This window comes from Stenella coeruleoalba (assembly GCF_951394435.1).
Source record: "Stenella coeruleoalba genome assembly, chromosome: 2".
NCBI classification, from domain to species: Eukaryota; Metazoa; Chordata; class Mammalia; order Artiodactyla; family Delphinidae; genus Stenella; species Stenella coeruleoalba.
In genome coordinates this window covers 12,421,887-12,442,235 of record NC_137147.1, presented here as the reverse complement: position 1 = coordinate 12,442,235, position 20,349 = coordinate 12,421,887, and the positions used below count along the sequence as shown (strand labels likewise).

The window sequence follows — 20,349 nt, the reverse complement described above, 5'->3', positions numbered from 1 at the left end:
CTCTGCTAATGTGATCTATTAACTCTTGATTATCTCTGGGGAGGAAGTCGTGCTCTGCTAATGTGATCTATTAGATCTTGATTATCTCTGGGGAGGAAGTCGTGCTCTGCTGATGTGATCTATTAACTCTTGATTATCTCTGGGGAGGAAGTCATGCTCTGCTAATGTGATCTATTAACTCTTGATTATCTCTGGGGAGGAAGTCATGCTCTGCTAATGTGATCTATTAACTCTTGATTATCTCTGGGAAGGAAGGAAGTGCTCTGCTGATGATCTAGTAGATGGCCATTTTTCTGCCAAAATGCCCTTTTCAGCGTCACACTCCTCCTCATCCTCTGCTAAAGTTCACGGTAAGCGTAATAAGCTGGCATTCCTTGACCACTCCTGGCACCGAGGAATCCGGGTGAGGTGGCAGAGGGCAGGGAAGAGGGCGCTGTGTGAAGTAAAAACAGGCAATTTAATGAGGAAGTGACGAAGCTGCAGCTAACGGGAAATGGAGGCTTCTGCTGTTACAAAAAGAGAACCACAGGGGCTTCCCTGGTGGCGCAGTGGTTGAGAGTCCGCCTGCCGATGCAGGGGACACGGGTTCGTGCCCCGGTCCGGGAAGATCCCACATGCCGAGGAGCGGCTGGGCCCGTGAGCCATGGCCGCTGAGCCTGCGCGTCCGGAGCCTGTGCTCCGCAACGGGAGAGGCCACGGCAGTGAGAGGCCCGCGTACCGGAAAAAAAAAAACAACAAAAAAAGAGAGAACCACACCCGAGTTCTACTCCTGCTCTGAACTGAACTGCACTGTGTTTACACAAATCCCTCCGTTTCCTCGTCTGGGCCTCAACTGCTCCATCTGTCAAAGAGAAGGCTGAGACTGAGGTTCTGAAATTCTGTGGTTGTGTGATTTCAACAGAGAGGCCTTGAGGGGTGTACAGCGATCCTGACTTTGAGGCTGGGCTGGGACAGGACCACGTGCAGGGCGGACTCCTGGGGGGAGCCGTGCTGGACAAGGCTGGCAGTCTTGGGGGATGGAGCCAGCCCTGAAACCCACTGCCCTCTGGAGAAGCGGACATGTCTGTGAAGCCGCCCTGGGGTTCAGTGAATCCAGAGAAATCTGTATACGGCCAAAAGGTGCCCCTGTTTGAAGACTGTGAGTGCTGGGCCTGGTGTCCTATCCAAGGTTCCTTCCCTAAACAGAAACATGGTTTTCTGCACCCCGTTAAATCCTGAGAAGAGGCCGACAAGGCAACCCTTCCATCCCGCTTTAACGGCTCCCAAACCACTGACTCTGCCCCATTAAAAGGGCTGTGGCTCAATTAAGCCTGTGTCTCGTCAGGGTCAGCCGGCATTTGCCACCCCTCACCGGACAAGCATGAGGATGGGGCTGCAAGAAATTCTAAAATCTTTCTGATGTGCACACGGGCGACCTGTCACTGTGGAAGACACAGGCCCTACAAAAAGTTTCACCCTGAGTGTGAACAAGGAAGGTTTTCTGTTCTGTGTTCAAGTCCCTGAAACTTAAATCAACTCACTTCTTTGGAGCAGGATCATAGAACTTGTACTGATCCATGATTTTTTCTTCCAGTTTTTCCTTATGTCTTCGTAAGGCATTTAACTTGTCTCTGTGGAGAGAGGGAAAAGACAATCAAGCCAGTTTTAAATAAAACAAACGAACTTACTCACCAGCTCGGCCTGGGACCTGGCCCAGCGGACATCACAGTGCTCACAGTCGCTGAGTTGGGAATATGCGAACGGAAGCATCTGACATAGGTCCAGAAGCCCTAACGCCTTGCAGAGGCCTGCTGAAGCACCCAGGATCTAGCTGTGAGTGAACTCAAGGGAGCAAACCCAGAACCGTCTGACAACCCAAGCTCAGAAGCAAGGATTCTCTGGCCAGGCCATTCAGGGTGTGGGACACCCCAGGGTCAGACCCGAGGCCAGCTGCTGGCGTGCACATCAACAGTACCTTGGTGGTGGGAGAGGTCTGCCCTTAGGGAGTTGGGTGGGCATCAAGGTTGAAAAAGTCATTTCAGCAAATTCAGACCTCTGACCTGGACCCATTCCAATGCTGGGTTTCTGAGAAAACTTCCATGGGAACAAACTCAGAAGACTTTAGGGTCCAGAGAGAAGATAAGGAACAGAGCGGGCCTGGAAAAACCAGAGGGTGTGGTGGGGACTGGGCCACAACTGGGCCACCGCAGCAGATCGCTGCCTGGGGTGGCACGTAGACCTTCCCACTTTTCAGAGCAGCCAGAAACTCAGACTGTGAAGCAGAAGCTCCTGACTTGTAAATGCTGGAAACCAGTTTGTATTTTCAAAAACACACAAGAGACCAAAGAGACACCTCTCGAACCCTGGGCTGCCAGAGGGCACCTCTGCTTCCTGGGAGGGAAGTTCTGGCCTTCCTGATACGAAGGGGGTGCTTTTGTTTTATCTCAGGGAGTCAGGCAGGTGGACTCCATACAACAGTGCCCACAGGGCCACCAACTCCCGTCCCTTCCGGCCTCTCACCACCTGTGCTGTCTTTACAGCTCGGACCCTCGGCTTCCTCACTGGAAAATGAGGCCTCTGGCCAGAGGCAACTTTCTGCTCAGGCTTCTTTCTGTCAAGCTGCCAAGCTTCCACCCAAGCTGGGGGCTTTCCCAGGAGCTCCCCACAAAGGGGGTACATCACGAAAAGTGGCAGCTTTGCGAACCACTGGGCCCCGACCCCCAAGCCCCAACCCCTCGCGGCTCCCAGCCTCCTTGACTCGATGTCTGTGATCTGTTATCGTGTCCTCACGGCCGTGCTGCCCCGCCTTAAGCTCGGAGTGCTTTCGCGGCTGGGTCCGCCCCAGAGATGCGCACAAACTCAGAGAGCAGGTCCCGTGCCCCTCTCGGCCCCCAGCACAGTGCTCCGCTCAGAGCAGCCTCTGGGAAGCCTGCCAACTCCTGGCCCTCTGCAGACGCTCTCTATTGCACAACTGTCATCCCATCATCCCCCTGGGGTCTGGGCGCCTACTCTTCTAGTGAGCAACCGCCCAGTGTCCGCTGGAAATTATTATCAGCTGGATTACAGAGGGCCAACTTCAGGCAACGGTCATTTCTATCCCCAAATTACAGTGCGGTTTGCAAGGCAAACCATCTCCTGGTAGATGGCGAGCCGCCTCTGACCATGTCCCCCTGCAGCCTGTCTCCTCTTGCCTTCCCTACGCTGGCCAGCCATTCCCACCCGCGAGCAAGGACAGTTCAACCACCACGGCAGAGCGGTGGAAAGCCCCTGGACCCACGGATGCGTCCTGGATCGTTTCACTTGCAAACCACAAGGTTCTCAGTGCCAGGCTCTTCCTCTTGACCTCATCTCTGGCAGCTTCCTAGGCCCTGCGAGACCAGCACCCTTTAAACACTTCCCAATGAATCCCGACTCGTTAGCCAGGCGCGGCAGCCTCCTCCGCTGTGGCTCCCGCACGGTCCCTGCACCCAGAGCCCTGCCGTGCTCCACCTTCATGTCCCCTGTCTGCCCTGCCTTCGGCCCATCCTGTGTCGGCAGCAGAACCCCAGCTCTTCTTCCCACTTCTCCGTGAAGCTCCTCAACCGCTGTCTGGTATGCCCACATCCCATCACCCCCACTAGGTCCCTGGTTACCACAGCAGGGGCCACAGCAAAGCCCACATAAACAAACACCGTGGCACACGGGGGACCCACCGCACCAGACGATCAGGGGACACAGCCACAGGCGACAGAAGGAGGTTGGGTGTGGCACCTGCGCTCAGCCTCCCACGTGAATTCTTTCCCTGAGATACTTCTCTTGCTGGCACAGCTGTATTTTTAGAAGTGCACTTAATTCCAAAAGCAGACTAAGAAGCTTCTGGCGGTGGGCAGAGCCTTTAAAAAGCAAATGAAAGCCAACCACCACCACTGCAGAAACCCAGAAACACTCCAGGGAAACAGAGAGAAGGACAGGCTGTTAAGAACAGGCTCCAGGGCTGTTCCTGCCCAGAGCGGGGCAGGTCTTGGCCAGAGAAGCCAGGACCCCCGTGTCGACAGGCGTCCCCCACCCGGGCCCCTTACATGTACTGCTTCTGTTCCTCGTGGTACTGTTCCTTGTTCTCCAAGTTCTGTTCTAGAAGCATTTGGTTCTGCTGGCTCAACAGCTGGATCTGGCTCAAGAGGTGATGGTTTTCTTCCTCCAAGTTCCCCTTGAGGCGGGAGAGCAGCTAAAACACAGACCAACAACGTCTTAAATACTGTGTGACCCCGTCAGTCTGCTGCTGGGAATCTAGCTTCCAAAAGAAGGCAAAGGCCATCTGCGCCAAGATGTCCATCTCAGTACTATCTGCACTCGTGACAACTTGAAAGGACCCAAACGGCCTCTTCCCTTGGCAGCTACGCTGTCCAATCCGACAGCCGCGGGCAACGCGTGGCCGCGGACCACTTAAAGCACAGCTAGTCCATGATGAGGAGAGCCACAAGGGCGGATACAGCGGATCCTAAAGACTTAACTAAAAAAAAAAAAGATGTGAAAGAGCTCGTTAATGAGCTTTTTGTGGTTACATGTGGAAATGACATTTTAGATATACTGGCTGAACAAAATATATTACTTAGAATTAATCCCACCTGTTTCCTTTCACTTCTTTACTGTGGCTACTAGAAAATTTTAAATTACATCTGGTGGCTACACTATCATTTCTAGCGGCCAGCTCCGTCCTAGACGAGGGTCGGCACACTTCTCCCGTAAAGAGCCAGGTAGCAAATATTTTAGGCTTTCCAGGCCGGACGGTGGTCTCTGTCGCAGCCACTCAACTGTGCTGTTACAGCAGGAAAGCAGCCAGAGACAATATGTAAATGCACAGGTGTGACCGCGTTGCAATACAACTTGACTTATGGACACTGACATTTAAGTGTTTACCACTTGCACTTGCCACAAAACATTTTTTTTTCACTTTCTCAACCATTATAAAATGTAAAGGTCATTCTCAGTTCACGGCCGTATGGAAACAGGTTTGGGGGCTGGATTTTAGTTTTGGGCTGAGGATGGCCAACTCTTGTCTAGAATACATTTATCATGGTTGGTGTAGCAGGAAAACGACAAGCTTTGGCTTCACACAGACTGGGTGGCAACCTCCTACTGCAGGCCCTGGCCTGAGGTCCCCTCGGAAATCCTAAAGCAGGGCCCTGTGAGGCACAGCCTATGATGACGGGGCTCCCTCAGCCAGTGTCTGCCTGTGTCCTGGCCCCCACCTCCTCCACAGGCCCCAGCCCAGAGGGGCCTTTGGGCATCCCAGAACCCTGGCCTCTGCTTTCTCATCTGTGGCGCCCCGTGAGCTCAAAGGAAAAGGCTACCCAGAGTGTTTTTCAACAAACAAAGGGCAAGAGGAGCTGTGTCCACGGTCTTGGCTGCCCTGGAGCTGGGACGGGACCCAGCTGCTCTGCCCTATGCCATCCACTTTGCCTGTCTTACTTGTCCCGGGGTCTGCTTACAATTTCATCTGAGCGGGGTCTGCTGCTTAAGAAGGTACTTTCCAACCTAGTGCACCAGAAGGCAGAGCTCTGCCCCTTTTGCAACCGGGGGATTTGTGTGCAGGTTCCATCTCGAGGAGCCAGTCAGCCAAACCCAAGCACAGAAGAAAATCTGTGACCTTCCTCTAGAACAGTGCAGCTGCTACATGCAAGGAAACGGAAAAACCGTGTGGACACAGCCAAGAGGACAGAGATAAAACAGTACTCAGCTGTTTCCGTGCGCCTGCTCTGACCCTTCTCAGAAAGCAAAGGTCAGATGCAAAGGTGTTTTCTAATGCATCCCTACCAGTCGTGGTGCCTGTCCCCCTTTCAAACGCCTCTGGTCTCCTCCCGGCCTCTGTACCACCTTCACACAGTCTTGGAGCACAGACGCCAAGAAGGACCCATGGCAACCCCTCTGAGCCCAAGGCTGTCACCCCAGGGGGACTCGTCCCGGTGTCCCAAGACCCCGCCCAGCCCCAGGCCCCACCTCGCAGTGGGTGTCCAGCTTGGTCAGAGAGATGTCCATGCTCTGGTGCTGTTCCTTCAGCTCGTCGAACCGGGCCTGCCAGCGGCTCAGCTCCAGCTGCGAGCTGTTCAGCGAGGTCTTCAGCTCCTTGGTGTGGCTGTGCAGCTCCTCGTGCTCCCCCTTCAGCTGGTGGTGCAGGAAGCTGACCCTGGCGGGGTGGAGAGCCACAGGGCTGAGGCCTGAAGGGTGCTCCCGGGCCCTGTCACAGCTGTGCAACCTTAGACCGAACCACAACCTCCCTGGGCCTCACAGTGAGGGAGCTGAACAAAATCAGAGGCTTTCAAACTGGATTCTTCGGGCTTCTATGAAGGTACCCCTGGTGTCCCCACCTTGCACTGGGGGGACGGAACAGGCAGGCGCGGACACCCACTTCAACAGAGCATCACTGTTATGACCTCTTATGTTTTCAGAGCTTTGGCATATCTGCCTACTTGGACAAAAAGGTTCTGTTGTTAAAAGCTTTCTTTCTGAATACGGAACCAGACATTTCTGCTCTAAAACTCTTTGTCTATGCCCAGCTCTTCTTCTCAATTCCAAGCCCCTTTCTCATTTTAACTCCCGAGATAAAATATGAGATGCTGGGGTATGATGTAAATCCACTAAGATTAGCACCATCATAATAACTATTATCCAACTGGGCTTTCTCGGGGGGAAGATTTGTAACAGAAAGCTCAAAGTACCAGGGGCTCATGGCCTCAATTTAGACACAGATGTGTCTTGTTTGGCTACAGTGTTTTTTAAATGAATTAGTGGGTCAACATTTAAAATTCTGAAAGTTTCACATCAACATCCCAATGTCCAGCTTCTCTTAAGAGAAAAAGCATAAACCAGGGGACAATCTGGTGGCCCCAGGCCTTCCTCCCAGCTGACACCTGTTAGTGTATATTCTCCGTGTCACTCATGTCCAGTCTACCACTGGCACTCTTCACCCATGTGCCTGACCTGCCTGGCACTGGAGTCTGTAGCCCCTGGTACACATGAACGCAAAGAGGTGGGGAGGAGGCAGTACCCATGGCCATGCCAGAGACAAGACCTGCTTCAAATCCTGACTCTGCCATTGACTACAAGCGTCCACTCTGAACAAGGCATTCAATCTCAGCCTGTTTCTTCATCTGTTTAAAAAAAAAAAGGATAGTAATTCTGTAGATTCTCGTTACTCTTGGTAGTAACATTCTATAAGGTCCCTGAGACACTAAATTAGCTCTTGGGGGAAACACACAGGTGGGTTCCTGTGAGTCTGGTCACACAATTTTGTCAGCTGATCAAGACATACCTCGTTTTACGTGGTTTCTGTTTAAAGACACCTTATGTGATGTACTCACAGCCAAAAGCACTGTAACTCATGCCTGAAGGAAGCTTATCTACCTCACTCACACATATTCTCCATAATGTACATCACAGCCTTGCACTTAGGAACACGAGACAGCATTCTGCTCGTGGGCCATTTTAAACAGCGAAATCCTCACCCAAAAGCACAAAAACACGAAAACCATGGCACTTAACAGGCCACAGAAAGGACGCTCGTGGGCTTCCTTGGTGGCGCAGTGGTTAAGAGTCCGCCTGCCGATGCAGGGGACACGGGTTCGTGCCCCGGTCCAGGAAGATCCCACGTGTCGCGGAGCAGCTGGGCCCGTGAGCCATGGCCGCTAAGCCTGCATGTCTGGAGCCTGTGCTCCGCAACAGGAGAGGCCACAACAGTGAGAGGCCCGCGTACCGCAAAAAAAAAAAAAAAAAGGATGCTCGTTTGCAGAATGAGCTGCAGGGGTCGAATGCCTTGCTCCTCTTCTGTTGGAAATGTGTGCATCAGGTGACCCCAAATGTCTCGCCACCCAAATGTCCATGATAGCTCCACGAACGCTGATTCGAGGCTTAGAGATCAATGTCAGCAAGGAGGTGAATTCACAAACAGGGAACCCATTAGATGACGAATGTACCCGTGGCTGACGCAACCAATCGGCATCTCAGGGCAGGAGGTGAGAGCCACCGGCTTGGGCGACGCGCTATCCCTGGGTACCACACTGGCCCTTCCATCCCAGCACCACCCCTTTGACCTCGCCACCATCCAGCTGTTAGCATGACAGGGGCTGTACTGGCAGGCTGACCTCCGCTCAGCGGGAGCAGAGTGAGTCAGCTGCTGCCGCCCGCGGGAAGGTGGGCCCCCTGGGCCCCGGCGTTTACCTGTCCAGCTCCTCCTGCAGCCTCTGGTTCTCGCTCGCGACCGCGGCGCTCGTCCTCTGCTCCTGCTGCAGAGCCTCCCTCTCGGCATTCAAAACCTTCTCCAGCTCATCCAGCTCCGCCCTGCGCTTCAGCATGTCGCCGTGCCTGGGGGAGGGGACACACCGCTGGCAGCCCGTCCCGGGCCTTCTTTGCCCACGGGCGACGGACACCCTGGGAGACCGCGAAGCCTCCACAGAGAAAGCGGGGCTCGTCTGGCGGTTTCTCTCTGCAGAGCTGAGGGGGGCGGGCAGGGGCAAGGCTGCATGGCAGGGAATTGGAGGGAGATGGCTGGGAGGGCACCGGGGGTGCGAGCAGCGCCTGGGCGGGAAGGCTCGGGGTCCCCTCCAGCCCCAGGGCCAGAGGCCTCGTCCTCCCACCCGACATGCCCCCGCGGCCCCCTCGATTCCCTGTCACAGCAGCCTTCCTCCCTTGGCCCCCGGGGAACGCCAAGACAACGTCCTCTGAACCCCACACCCTCCTCTCAGGGAGTGCAAATGACTTAACAGGGCGTTCACTCAACACAAACTGATCTAGAAGAAACCACGGAATAGACAGCTGAATTCCACTGCACATGACAGCTAATCTCACAGCAAATCCCTGCTCACTGGGGACGGGGTGAGCCCTCCTCTCCCTCGGGAGCCCCTCCTGCTCTTGCCAGACCTCGAGTGGGGGGCAGAGGCTTGCCTGGGGGGCCCAGGCAGCTGCCGGGGGACACGCGCGTGCGCGCGCGCACACACACACACACACACCCCTCCTTCCCGCCCTTTTATTTTCCTCTTTGTATTTTCTCCTCTGTCTCTCTGTGTGGGGTACTGCACAGCTATCTCTGGAGGACAGCAGAGCACAAGGACAGAGTCCCAGATAAGCCCAGGCTGTTCCTCCCACCTGCTGGAACCTTCCAAGCTCACGATGACTCAAGAGCCCCCAAGTCCAGGGGGCTTCCAGCCTTCGTCTCCAGACCTCTACCCTGACCCCGCCTGTCCCTGCGCAGCTGTACTCGCACCATCTGACTGGAACCCAGACTTGTGCTTGTGTGGGAGTCAAGCTCAGAAGCCTGCTCAGGCAGCTGTTTACAGACATGTGTGGCCTTTAGCTTCAGAGCAGAGGATCCCCAACGTGGTTCTGGGCGTGGGGCTCTGCCTGGCTCTCAGGGGTGACCTTTCGCATCCAGATTAACGATTCTGGGAAAAGTCATCCAAGGTCTGACAACTTAGGGCCTCCGGCTGACCATCAAGGTCCCCGCTTCCCGCTTCCCTGCTGTAACGTCTTGGAAAAGCTCACTGATCAAGCATCTCTCTGACCGTTAGTAAACTACGCCACTGCAGAACAGAACCCGGGCGAGTCTGGCTCACCACCGAGTCCCAGTACGAGGCACAGTGCTCAGTATCTGTTAAGAGAACGAATGAGTGAGCGTCTGATTTAAGTGTCAAACGAAATGAATGTAGAGCCATCATCCCTGTATTCCAGGTACCCAGACTCCTGAACGTGTAGCCCTGCTGCAGACAGACCCAAGGGGCCTCCAGCCTCTGTCCAACAAAGTACTGGGTAACACACTGGTTCTGTGCTGTACTGAGCAAAGAATTACAGGGAAAGCAACAATGAACTCTTCCTTCAGAACCAGTCCAAATTCCACCTGCAAAAACCTTCTCCTGCTGAGTAGACATGAAGGATATCATGAGATGTTATTATAACACATAACAGGACACCTGAGTGCCTGGGGAGTGCTGGGCGCCGTGCTAGCTTTAGAGCGGAGCGAACACTTCTCACTCCACGTCATTAGTCAACTGGATGCCTCTCCTACCACAGCTAGACACAGCACCCCGTACACAGTAGGTGTTTACTAAGTGTCGCATGCACCCAGGATGGGTGCAGGAGGAAGCAGAAGATGCTCATTTGGGCTAGCAGCCCCTGAAGGACGGCGATCCGCGTGGATCAAAGGGGTGGAGGACTCCAGACGGAGGCAGAAAGGAAGCACCCGGTGAGAGGATAAATGAACGCCATCACCCCGTGCCCACAGCATCCTCAGATGCCCTCGTGAGGCTCTGCTGGCCCAACGACCCCCCGGGTCTGTGATGAAACGCCCTGCACTTCAGCTCCACTTAGCATCTTGAGGCCGAGTCAAGGAGAACGCTGGCCGCAGGGCCGCCTCACAAGCACAGGACAAGGACAGTTTCTCTTCCTCACCCACCCAGCCACCCGTGCCAAGTGTTTGAGGGCCTCTCTCTCCTGTATTAGAGCCATGTGCACACCACACCTGCTCCCAGATTCTGGGTCCTGCAGCCCCTGCCCAGCGGCCTGGAACAATCAAGGATCTGCCCGGGCAGGAGCTCAGGTGATGCTGGTTGACCGAATGCACACAAGACCCAGGACCCCGATTTGTCAAGAGTGCAAAGCTAAGACTCGTGCATTTCAAGGTATGTAAATTTTACCTGCAAGGAAAGAAGGGTGTGGGGCTGGAGAACGGGAAGTAAAGATGAAACGAGGGTGGCAAAACAGTGATAAACGCAGAAGCCAGTCGTGGGTATACAGGGGTTTCACTCTACCATTCTGTTTACTTTCTATATACTTAAAATTAGGGCTTCCCTGGTGGTGCGGTGGTTAAGAATCCACCTGCCGATGCAGGGGACGCAGGTTCGTGCCCCGGTCCGGGAAGATCCCACATTCCGTGTAGTGGCTGGGCCCGTGAGCCATGGCCGCTGAGCCTGCGCATCCGGAGCCTGTGCTCCACAACGGAAGAGGCCACAACAGTGAGAGGTCCGCGTACCGCAAAAAAAACCCCAAAAAACGCAGCCCAGACCTTGACAGGCAAGAAAAGAACTGAGAAGCCAGGGCAAGATGTGTCATTGTAAATTGGCAGCTGTAGTGAACTTCCTCCTTATTCTTAGTTTGGAGAGAAAAGGGAGGAGAGAAGAAAATCCTTAGGGGAGCAGGGACCCCACACCAACAACAGGTTTCCCTGACCCAAGACTGGCCACGACGCCCCTTCTCCACCTGGAGACCCACCGACACTCAGTCTCCAGCTGCACTAACTCCAAATTGCTAAGGGTGACTTTGATTTACCTCCCTTTTGGAGAGTTCTGGTGCCCCGGACAGTGTGAAGCTGCAGGCCAAGAGGAGACCCGAGGGGCACAGAGCAGAGGCGGGGGCAGGAACCCAGGGGAGCCCGCCCCGCCGGCACATACCTCTCCCCGAGCTCCCTGTGCTCCAGCTCCAGGTTGCGATGCAGTGTTTTCAGGCAGCTGTGCTGGCGGATGAGGGCCTCGTACTCCGCGGACTGCCGCTCGTGGAGTGCGCCCAGGTGCTCGTGGTCCTGCAGCAGGGCCTGGTAGGTGGCCGTCAGCTCTTCCTGCTGCTTCTGCAGGTTCTCGAGCTCGCTCTCCTTGGCTGTCTGCTGGTTCTGGAGCAGTGCGTACTGCGCGGTGAGTGAGGCGCTCTGGGAGCCCAGAGTGGAATTTTCCACCTGCCGAGAGGGAGAGGGGGCTGGAGGCTGACACTGAGATAACAGGGACCATCGGTGCAGGCAAGACGCAGCTGGGACCAAGGACAGTTCTACCAGGACTTAAGGAACTGCTGGAGGCCAGATGGCATCAACAGACTGTCGCGGGGCGCTTCACTCCTGAGCCGCTCTCCGCAGACGGGACCTTTTGGGGCAAATAAGGTCCTCTCTCTGAATAATACCCTCTTTGAATACTTTTAAAAGCCTATTTTTAAAAGATAGAGCATCACTGAGGACACAAAATACCTGAACAACCTACCTTGACCTTAACCTAACTGACGCTTACAGAACATCCATCCAACGTCCAAAATTATTAGAAATTTAGGAGAAGGGAGCACTTCCGATCTAATTCTGAGGTCAGAATTACCTTCATATCAAGACCAGACAAAGATATGACAACCATAACCAAAAACCCCAACAAAAACAAAACTACAAACCAACATCCTATTTGCTCGTTTTAACAGAACGAATCCCAACCTCTTTGCCAGTCTCCTATTCATTGTCTCTGACCCACACGTTAGATATTTTCAAACACCTTTCTCAGAAACTGCAATGAACGATCATTTACTTTCCCACAATCTATTAATGGTAAATAAAAGCCAACATCCTAAAACGTGTGTCCAGAACACTCTTGGCTAGATGCTCTCACCAGCCCGGGAGCGACTTCATACCTTACTTCACTCGTAGAGATCAAAAATTCACATCTGCTTCAAAGAGGCTCTGCCAGGTCCTACAGTGAAGAAGTGTGCTTAACTCTGTCGAACCAAACTTATTTGATCCCAGAACCTCTTTTCCAAGTCATTCCTAACAGCATCTCAAGAAACAGATTTTGGGAAACAGACAAGACTGCAAGGGAAAAGCAGGGAAATAAACTTTTTTTTTGCCTGGGCAGCCGTGTTCAGTCACTGAAAACCAACTTCAGAGATCCTGAGGCTAGGAACCTCGGTTTACAATGAGTCTATCAAAAATAAAACAGAACACCAAACTCTCCCATGCTTTGTCTTACTGATTAGGAGTCGTCAGAGTGCTGGGGCCAGTCTCTAGGAGACACAGAGCATCCTCCCCCCGCCAAGAGCTGCCCGGCCATGCCCTCACCTGCAGCTTAGCCGTCTGCGTCTGGAGCGTGGTGTTGTGCTCCTGCAGGAAGGCGCTCTGCTTCTGCAGCGTCAGGATCTGACTGCTGAAGGCCGTGTTCTGGGTCTCCAAGTGCTGCAGCTGTTCCTTGAGCAGCTGCTTCTCAGCCTGCAGAGCCGCGTTCTGGGGAAGGGGGAAGCATGAGACCAGTCAGACACCGGCTCTGTACCTGCTAAGCAGCCGCAGGGACGGCTGGTTAGCAGGTACAGAGTCGTGGAACCCTTTGGGGGCCAAAGCCAAAATCCACCGGATGAGAGAAGTAACATTTTCCCTCTTGGAAAGACAACAGAATTAGAAAAAAATGTTTTTGTACGTGCTTTCACAAGAGAAGCGAATACACATGATGGAGACGCTGCAAAGAACCTGAGCAAGGAGTGTGAGGCAAAGGCGAGCTGGAGCTGAAGATGCTTCATCCCTTCTGTCTTTTGTGCTCTTCTCTGTTTTCTGTTGACCACCCCGAGAATGCATGTCTGTGAGCTTCTCGCACAGAACAGGGAGCCAGAGCCTGCCCTAAAGCCTCACCCCCCTCGGGTGACAGCGGGTAGAAGGCGGTTCATGCTCCATGAGACCGATAAAGGCCAAGCAAGATACGCCACCGACTGGGCCCGGACGCGTGGGGTGTGGTCTTGCGCTCTCCCTGACCAGCATGGGGCTTAGGGTCAGGTCTCTTAAACTCCGTCTCACCTTTCTCATCTGTCAAAGGAAAATAGTCACTATCTACTTCATAAGGCTGTTGGGAGACGTCAAACAAGATCAGGGGTTTAGACGTGCGTGGACAAACTCGCTCTGTAAAGGGCCAGACGGCAAATATTATTTTGGGGTTTGCCGGCCATAGGGTCTCTACCTCAACCAGTGACCCCTGCCGTCGCCGTGGAAAGGCAGCCCCACACGATGTGTAAGCAAAGGGTGTGTCTGTGGGCCAATAAAACCTTATTTATGAAAACAGGGGGCGGACCGTGGTCTGTCGACCCCCAGAAGAGCACCGAAACACAGATCACTGCGGAAACAGTGCTGGTGGAGATGCCCCAGACCCAGTGCAGGAAGCATACAGCAAGTCCCCGGGGAAAAGGGGGACCTGCCCCTTCAGTCAGAAAGGTTGAAGGGACCTCAAGTGGCAAGGAGCAAACGGGACTTGCCAGGGAACTCAAGAAGAGGCCAACGAGACCTGGATAAATCTCAACAGCTTCTGACACCCCGGGTCCTTCCCGGTAATGGGAGTTCCTGCTCCGTCTGCAGAACTGTCGACAGTGGCCTCTCCCTACTCACGTTGCGCTCCAGCTCGATGGCCCGGTCCTTCACACGGAGCAGCTCCATCGTGGCCTCCTTGGGGCTGGGCCCCCAGCGCTCCTTCCCCGGGTGACCCTCGACCAACGGCCCCACAGGGTGTTTGAAAGAGTTCTGCACCTGCTTCCCCTCTTCTTGGCTCTTCCTGAGGATCTCACACTCCTTCTTCAACTGCGGGTGCGAGAACGGGAAAGCAGACTTGGGGCAGGAAGAGGCCGGGCTCGGGGCCCCGCACCAAACCCACCCCCGTCAGCATGCCCGACCCCTCGCCCGGCACTGGACCCGCCAGACTCCTGCCTTTGCTCTTGCGGGGAGGACCTCCGTCCTGCACGTTGCCCCCTCCCTGCAGAGGTGACTGCCGGGCAGCAGCCGGGACCCAGTCCCGACTTTATAGCCACGTGAGCGCAGCCAGACTTCTCCCTCCCGAGCCTCAGGGGTCCACTCCGTCGACACTTGCTCCAGAACACGGGCATCCAGGCCGCCCCTCTGCTACCCAGCTGAGGGGCTGGGAAAGGTGAGGCAGGGACCTCACAGCCAGGACCTACGGCCTGACCCTACGGGGGCTGCTCTTACCACCTGGAGCTCGTTCTGTAGGTGGTGAGTCAGGCTGGCCTTCTCTTCCATCTGTGCTTCTAAGAACACAATCTTTTCTTCTTTCCTGGCTAGTGCTGTTTTGAATGCTGATTCAGTTATGCTCTGCAAAATCTTGTATTTCCTGAAAAATACAAATACACAGTAGTATTCATCTGCCTCTTCTACCCACAAGCTCCCAGTCTCCCAGCTGCCAAAACGCCCCTCCCCCACTAAGCTGGTTTCCGCGTCACGCTGCAAGATGTGTCCCAGAAGAACTGCAGGAGTCAAAAACCATCACCTAGAGCTGTTCCCCAGGCTGTTGGCATAGATGTGTCTGGGACACCGTCAATGAAACATCACTGCTATAGTTTTCCAGGCGTCGTTTCATGTATTGTTATGGCCATTTTACAGATGGGGAAACAGAGTCTCAGAAAGGTTAAGGAATCCATCCAAGACCACAGTGCTAGGTAAGCGGTAAATCTGTGTGGCCTTTTCACCACACCTAAAGGACATCACGTTGGTTACAAGTCCAACAAAAGTCCAAGGTGTTGGATTTCCTTTAAAAGCGAGATGATTTAGGAAAGCACTGCTGGCAAAGGCAGCAAGAGTTAAAATTTAAAAAAATTAAAGGGCTGGTGGAGGGAGAGGGGAACGAACAGGTGGAACACAGATGATTTTTAGGGCAGTGAAAATACCCTGTATGACGCTATAGGGGTGGATACAGGTTATCACACGTTTGTCAAAATCCACAGAACATGCAACACCGAGAATGACCCCGATGTCAACCGTGGACTCTGGGTGATGATGAGGTGTTGGTGGGGGTGTTGATGGTGGGGGAGGGTACACATCGGGGGCAGGGGCTCTACAGGAAATCTCTGCACCTTCTCCTCACTCTTGTTGTGAAGTTAAAACTGCTCGAAAAAAGCCTAACTAGAAAAAAGTTCAGAAGCCTTTTCATTGGACAAAAGAACCTCCTTCCACTCCCGCCTCGGAATGTCCAGGAAGGAGGCCCTGGATAGAAAGTGCCGCGTGACAACAGGCCCTCGGGTGTGAAAAGTAAACTGAGCTCTGGGGGTGGGGCTGGGGCGCGGAGCCTGCAGGGTGTGGGGGCGCTGGGACGCAGGCGTGAGCGGAGAAAGCCTGCAGCCACCCAGGGAGGGGTCCTCACGTGTCACCGTTGCTGCTGTCATCCCGCAGCAGCAGCTCCTTGTGGAGGCCAAGCTTCTCCAGTTCCTGGCTGAGTTCCTCCAGCTCACTGCTCAGCTGCTGGCTCTTCAGCTTCTCTTGCACCAGGTCCTGTGGGGACAGTGAGGACAAGCGTGGGAAAAGAGCCCAGCGGAAACGGCAGGAGGGCCTGGCGCAGGCCAGTCTCAGGGCTGAGCGACCACCTTCTCGAGCCATGGCCAGCTTGGGTGTCTCGAGGGCCAAGCAGGCGGTTCTGTGGGGACGGTGAACCTCAGGGATGCCTCCAAAGGGAACGGATGAGCACACCTTCCCAGCCCCCGGAGTTCAAGATACCAGACCACGTGGCAGCGTGTCCAGGAAGGATCGAACGTGCTCCAAACACATCCAGACAAGTGTCTGAAATACCACTTATGGTGACCTCTGAGGAGCGGGTTTGAATTCTGTGAACGTGATTGCCTTTTCCACGGAGTAATGGATCAATAACTAGTTAGCTCATTGCAGAGAACTCAGAACAAAGTATAAAGAGAAGAAAGATTTTACTTTAAATACTGGTTTTGATTTACTCTTCAAAAGTGGATGTTGACCTCATTTAGGGGTTCACTTACTCTAGTCCACACCTCTGTAACTCTCCAGGGAGTTATACCGTTTTTTGCCCAGTGTCACAGCTATTTGCGCACACGAGGACCCCCTACCACACACCCCCCAAGGCCTGGAACGGCAGTGTGACGGAGGGTGGTGCTCGCCAAACATTCCGGGGTCGCTCCCTGGCTGCAGCATGGAAGGGCCAGTGTGTGATCTTCCAGCTGCCTCTCCCCTGCCTCGGGGAATGCCCAAACCCCACGTTGAGATGGTGGAGCCGTGAGATCAAAGCCGCCTGGGATGCTGAGCTCTCCAGAGAGTCACCTGGACTTTCGTGAAAGAGAAACCAGCCTTGGACGTGACAAGCCCTGCGATTCTGGGGTCTTTCGTTACTGCAGCATAACCTAACTTACGCTTACAGAGGCAGGGGCTATGGGTCAGGCTGGTGTCTTGCATCTCTCCCCAACAGTGTATTGATCTGCCTGCACTGGCAGTCAGTGATCTTTTTTTTAATGGGGAGACCTCTCCGTGGTCACCAAGTCTATTTCTTTTTCTTCCTCGGCACACAGCTGGAACACATTTCCCAACCTCCCTGGCTGTCAGGTGCGGCTATGAGACCATATTCTGCCCCATGAAGTGTGGTCCTTCTCTTCTTCATCTTCCTGCTGCAGGTAGAGGAGCCAGAAGAGGGCTCCACTGTGGGACAGCCGGGCCACATTATGGAGGGCACCAGGTGTCTGTGAACAGTCACATGGAACTTCCACACGTGTGGACACTCGGCTTCTGTGATGGGCCACTCAGACGCTGGAGTCGTTTACTAGAGCAGTGACTCACCCTATGGCGCTGCAGGAGAGCCTGGGTGAGCCACACAAAAACTACCAGGGAAAAGTAAGACACATATTTACCAAGAAACTGTAAAACAGTCGTACCCTTTCATCCTGTAATTGCGCTTCTAGGCATATATCCTAAGAAAATAAATACATTCGTGAAGGTGCGTGTGTGCAAGGATGTCCAGTGTTCTTCTAAAATTAATTAATTTATTTTTGGCTGTGTTGGGTCTTCATTGCTGCACGCGGGCTTTCTCTAGTCGCAGTGAGCAGGGGCTACTCTTCTTTGCGGTGCATGTGCTTCTCATTGCAGTGGCTTCTCTTGCTGTGGAGCACAGGCTCTAGGCAAGTAGGCTCAGTAGTTGTGGCATGTGGGCTCAGTAGTTGTGGCACACGGGCTTAGCTGCTCCGCGACATGTGGGATCTTCCCGGACCAGGGCTCGAACCCGTGTCCCCTGCATCGGCAGGCGGATTCTTAACCACTGTGCCACCAGGGGAGTCCCAGTGTTATTTAAAATCGTGGGAAAAATCAGAAACAATCTAAATGTCCAGAAAGAAATCACAGTAAGTCCATAAAATCAATCCCTCACTGCCATTAGAAATCATGGCTTGAAACCTATTTAACGTAATGAGAAAAAGTATAGTAATAGAGAGAAACAGAACAGGGCTAGGATGGAGAAGGTAGGGTATCAAGTGTGTGTATACACAAACGGACAAGGAAAAAAGAAGAAATAAAATATGCTGGACTGTTAGCCCTGGTTATCTCTGGGCCGTAAGATCATAACAGGTGATTTCTACTTCTTCTTTATGCTTTTGGGCATCATTCTGTTTAGAAGCAGGGAACAAATGCCAGGGGCCTCTCCCTGTCTCACCTCTATTGCAGAAGCACCTGCCGGGCAGCACGGAGACCCTGCCCAACCCCCACCGAAGGGGCCGCCCGCCCCCCTCTCACCTCCCTCAGGGTGGTCAGCGTCCTCGTGTGCATGGTGACCTGCTTGGTGAGGTCCCTGTTGTCCTTCTCCAGCTCCTTCAGCTTGCCGGCTGCTTCCCGGCAGCGGGCCAGCTCCTTGTCCAGCGCGCGGCTCTCCCTCTCGGCAGCGGACAGCTTGGCGGAGCTGTCGTCCAGGACGGCGTCCTTGAGCTCCACCTGCTGCCACAGACGCCGGGCCTCCTTCTCCAGCAGCTTCTTGTCTTTCTCCAGCTGGGCCACCTCCTGCTCCAGCGCCTTCCGGTCCTGGCCGGCCCGCTCCAGCTGCCTGTTGGCGAGCCGGAGAGCCTCCAGGTCGCGCTGCAGGGCCTGGTTCTCGGCCTCCAGCTGCCCCAGCTCCCGCTCCAGGGCCTGCGCCTTTTGGCCGCCGCTGTCCAGGCTCTGCTGCAGCCGCAGGTTCTCGGCGCTCAGGCTCTGGTAGCTGAGCTCCAGGCGCTCCGACTTCTTGCCCAGCGCCTTGAGCAGCTCCACGCTCGTCCTCAGCTCCTGCTTCTCCCGCTCCAGCTCCGCCACCTTGGCGCCCGTGAAGCGCATGGCCTCCACTGTCCTGCGCAGCTCCAGGTTCTCCTTGTCCAGCTGCCTGTTGTCCAGCTCCAGGCTGGCCAGCTGCACCTGCATGTTCTGCAGGGCGTCCAGGGACTTGCGCAGCTGCCGGTTCTCCAGCGCCAGCCCGCGGCTCTCGCGCTCCATGGCGTCCGCCTGCTCGCCTGCCGCCTGCAGGGAGCTCACCCTCTGCGCCAGCCTCCCCTTCTCCTCCTCCAGCCGCCGCAGCTCCCGCTGCAGCTCCTCCACCTGCCCCGCCTTCTCCTGCGCCTGCTCCAGCTCCAGGCTGCTTAGCCGGCCGCTGGCCTCCGTCACCGTCCCCTGCAGGGCTTTGCTCTCCTGCTCGAAGTCCTTCGCGCGGGCCTCGCTGCTGACCTGCGACCTCTCCCGCAGCGTCCACACCGTCTGGTTGAGATGGTCCTTTTCTTGTTCAAGGTCCCTGATCTGCGGGAAGACACGACAGGAGTGACAGCGGCTGCTGCACAAATGTATTTCGGTGAGTTGGGGCTAAAGTCTGATTTAATCTGGGGGACTAAAGCATAGGCCCTAAAAGACCACCCCATTGTGTACCCAAAAAACAGCCTAACGGTCCTGCTGTACAGCACAGGGAGCTACATCCAATAGCTTGTAGTAATCTATAATGGAAAAGAATCTGAAAGAGTACACACACACACACACACACCACACACCACACACCACACACACACACCACACACACACACACCACACACACACACCACACACACACACACCACACACACACACACCACACACCCCACACACACCACACACACACACCACACACACACCACACACACACACACCACACACACACACACCACACACACACCACACACACACACCACACACACACACCACACACACACACCACACACACACACCACACACCACACACACACACCACACACACACACCACACACCACACACACACACCACACACACACCACACACACATACCACACACACACCACACACACACACACCACACACCACACACACACCACACACACCCCACACACACCCCACACACACCACACACACACCACACACACACACCACATACACACACCACATACCACACACACCACACACACACCACACACACACACCACACACACACCACACATACCACACACACACCACACACACACACCACACACCACACACACACCACACACCACACACACACACACCGCACACACACACCGCACACACACCACACACCACACACACACACCACACACACACCGCACACACACACACACACCACACACACACACCACACACCACGCACACACACCACGCACACACCCCCCCCACACAAACACACCACACACACACCACACACACACACCACACACATCCCACACACATACACCACACACACCACACACACACACACCACACACACATACCACACACACCACACACACACCACACACACACCACCACACACACCACACACACACCACACACCACACACACACACCACACACACACCACACAC

General features: G+C 54.6%; 1 protein-coding gene across 3 annotated transcripts in view; it reads right to left on the bottom strand.

Moving 5' to 3' along the window:
- The window catches only part of CCDC88C (coiled-coil domain containing 88C), a 129,600-nt gene that overhangs the window by 19,227 nt on the left and 90,024 nt on the right, over positions 1 to 20,349 (bottom strand). For all 3 annotated transcript variants that reach the window (XM_079912138.1, XM_079912139.1, XM_079912140.1), the window contains exons 15-24: positions 18,242 to 19,264; positions 15,867 to 15,994; positions 14,699 to 14,840; positions 14,108 to 14,296; positions 12,803 to 12,964; positions 11,394 to 11,671; positions 8,173 to 8,316; positions 5,956 to 6,142; positions 4,038 to 4,183; positions 1,521 to 1,610 (exon numbers count right to left, since the gene is read on the bottom strand). In XM_079912138.1, the coding sequence (XP_079768264.1) occupies positions 1,521 to 1,610; positions 4,038 to 4,183; positions 5,956 to 6,142; positions 8,173 to 8,316; positions 11,394 to 11,671; positions 12,803 to 12,964; positions 14,108 to 14,296; positions 14,699 to 14,840; positions 15,867 to 15,994; positions 18,242 to 19,264 (2,489 nt within the window). The remainder of the gene's footprint in view (positions 1 to 1,520; positions 1,611 to 4,037; positions 4,184 to 5,955; positions 6,143 to 8,172; positions 8,317 to 11,393; positions 11,672 to 12,802; positions 12,965 to 14,107; positions 14,297 to 14,698; positions 14,841 to 15,866; positions 15,995 to 18,241; positions 19,265 to 20,349) is intronic.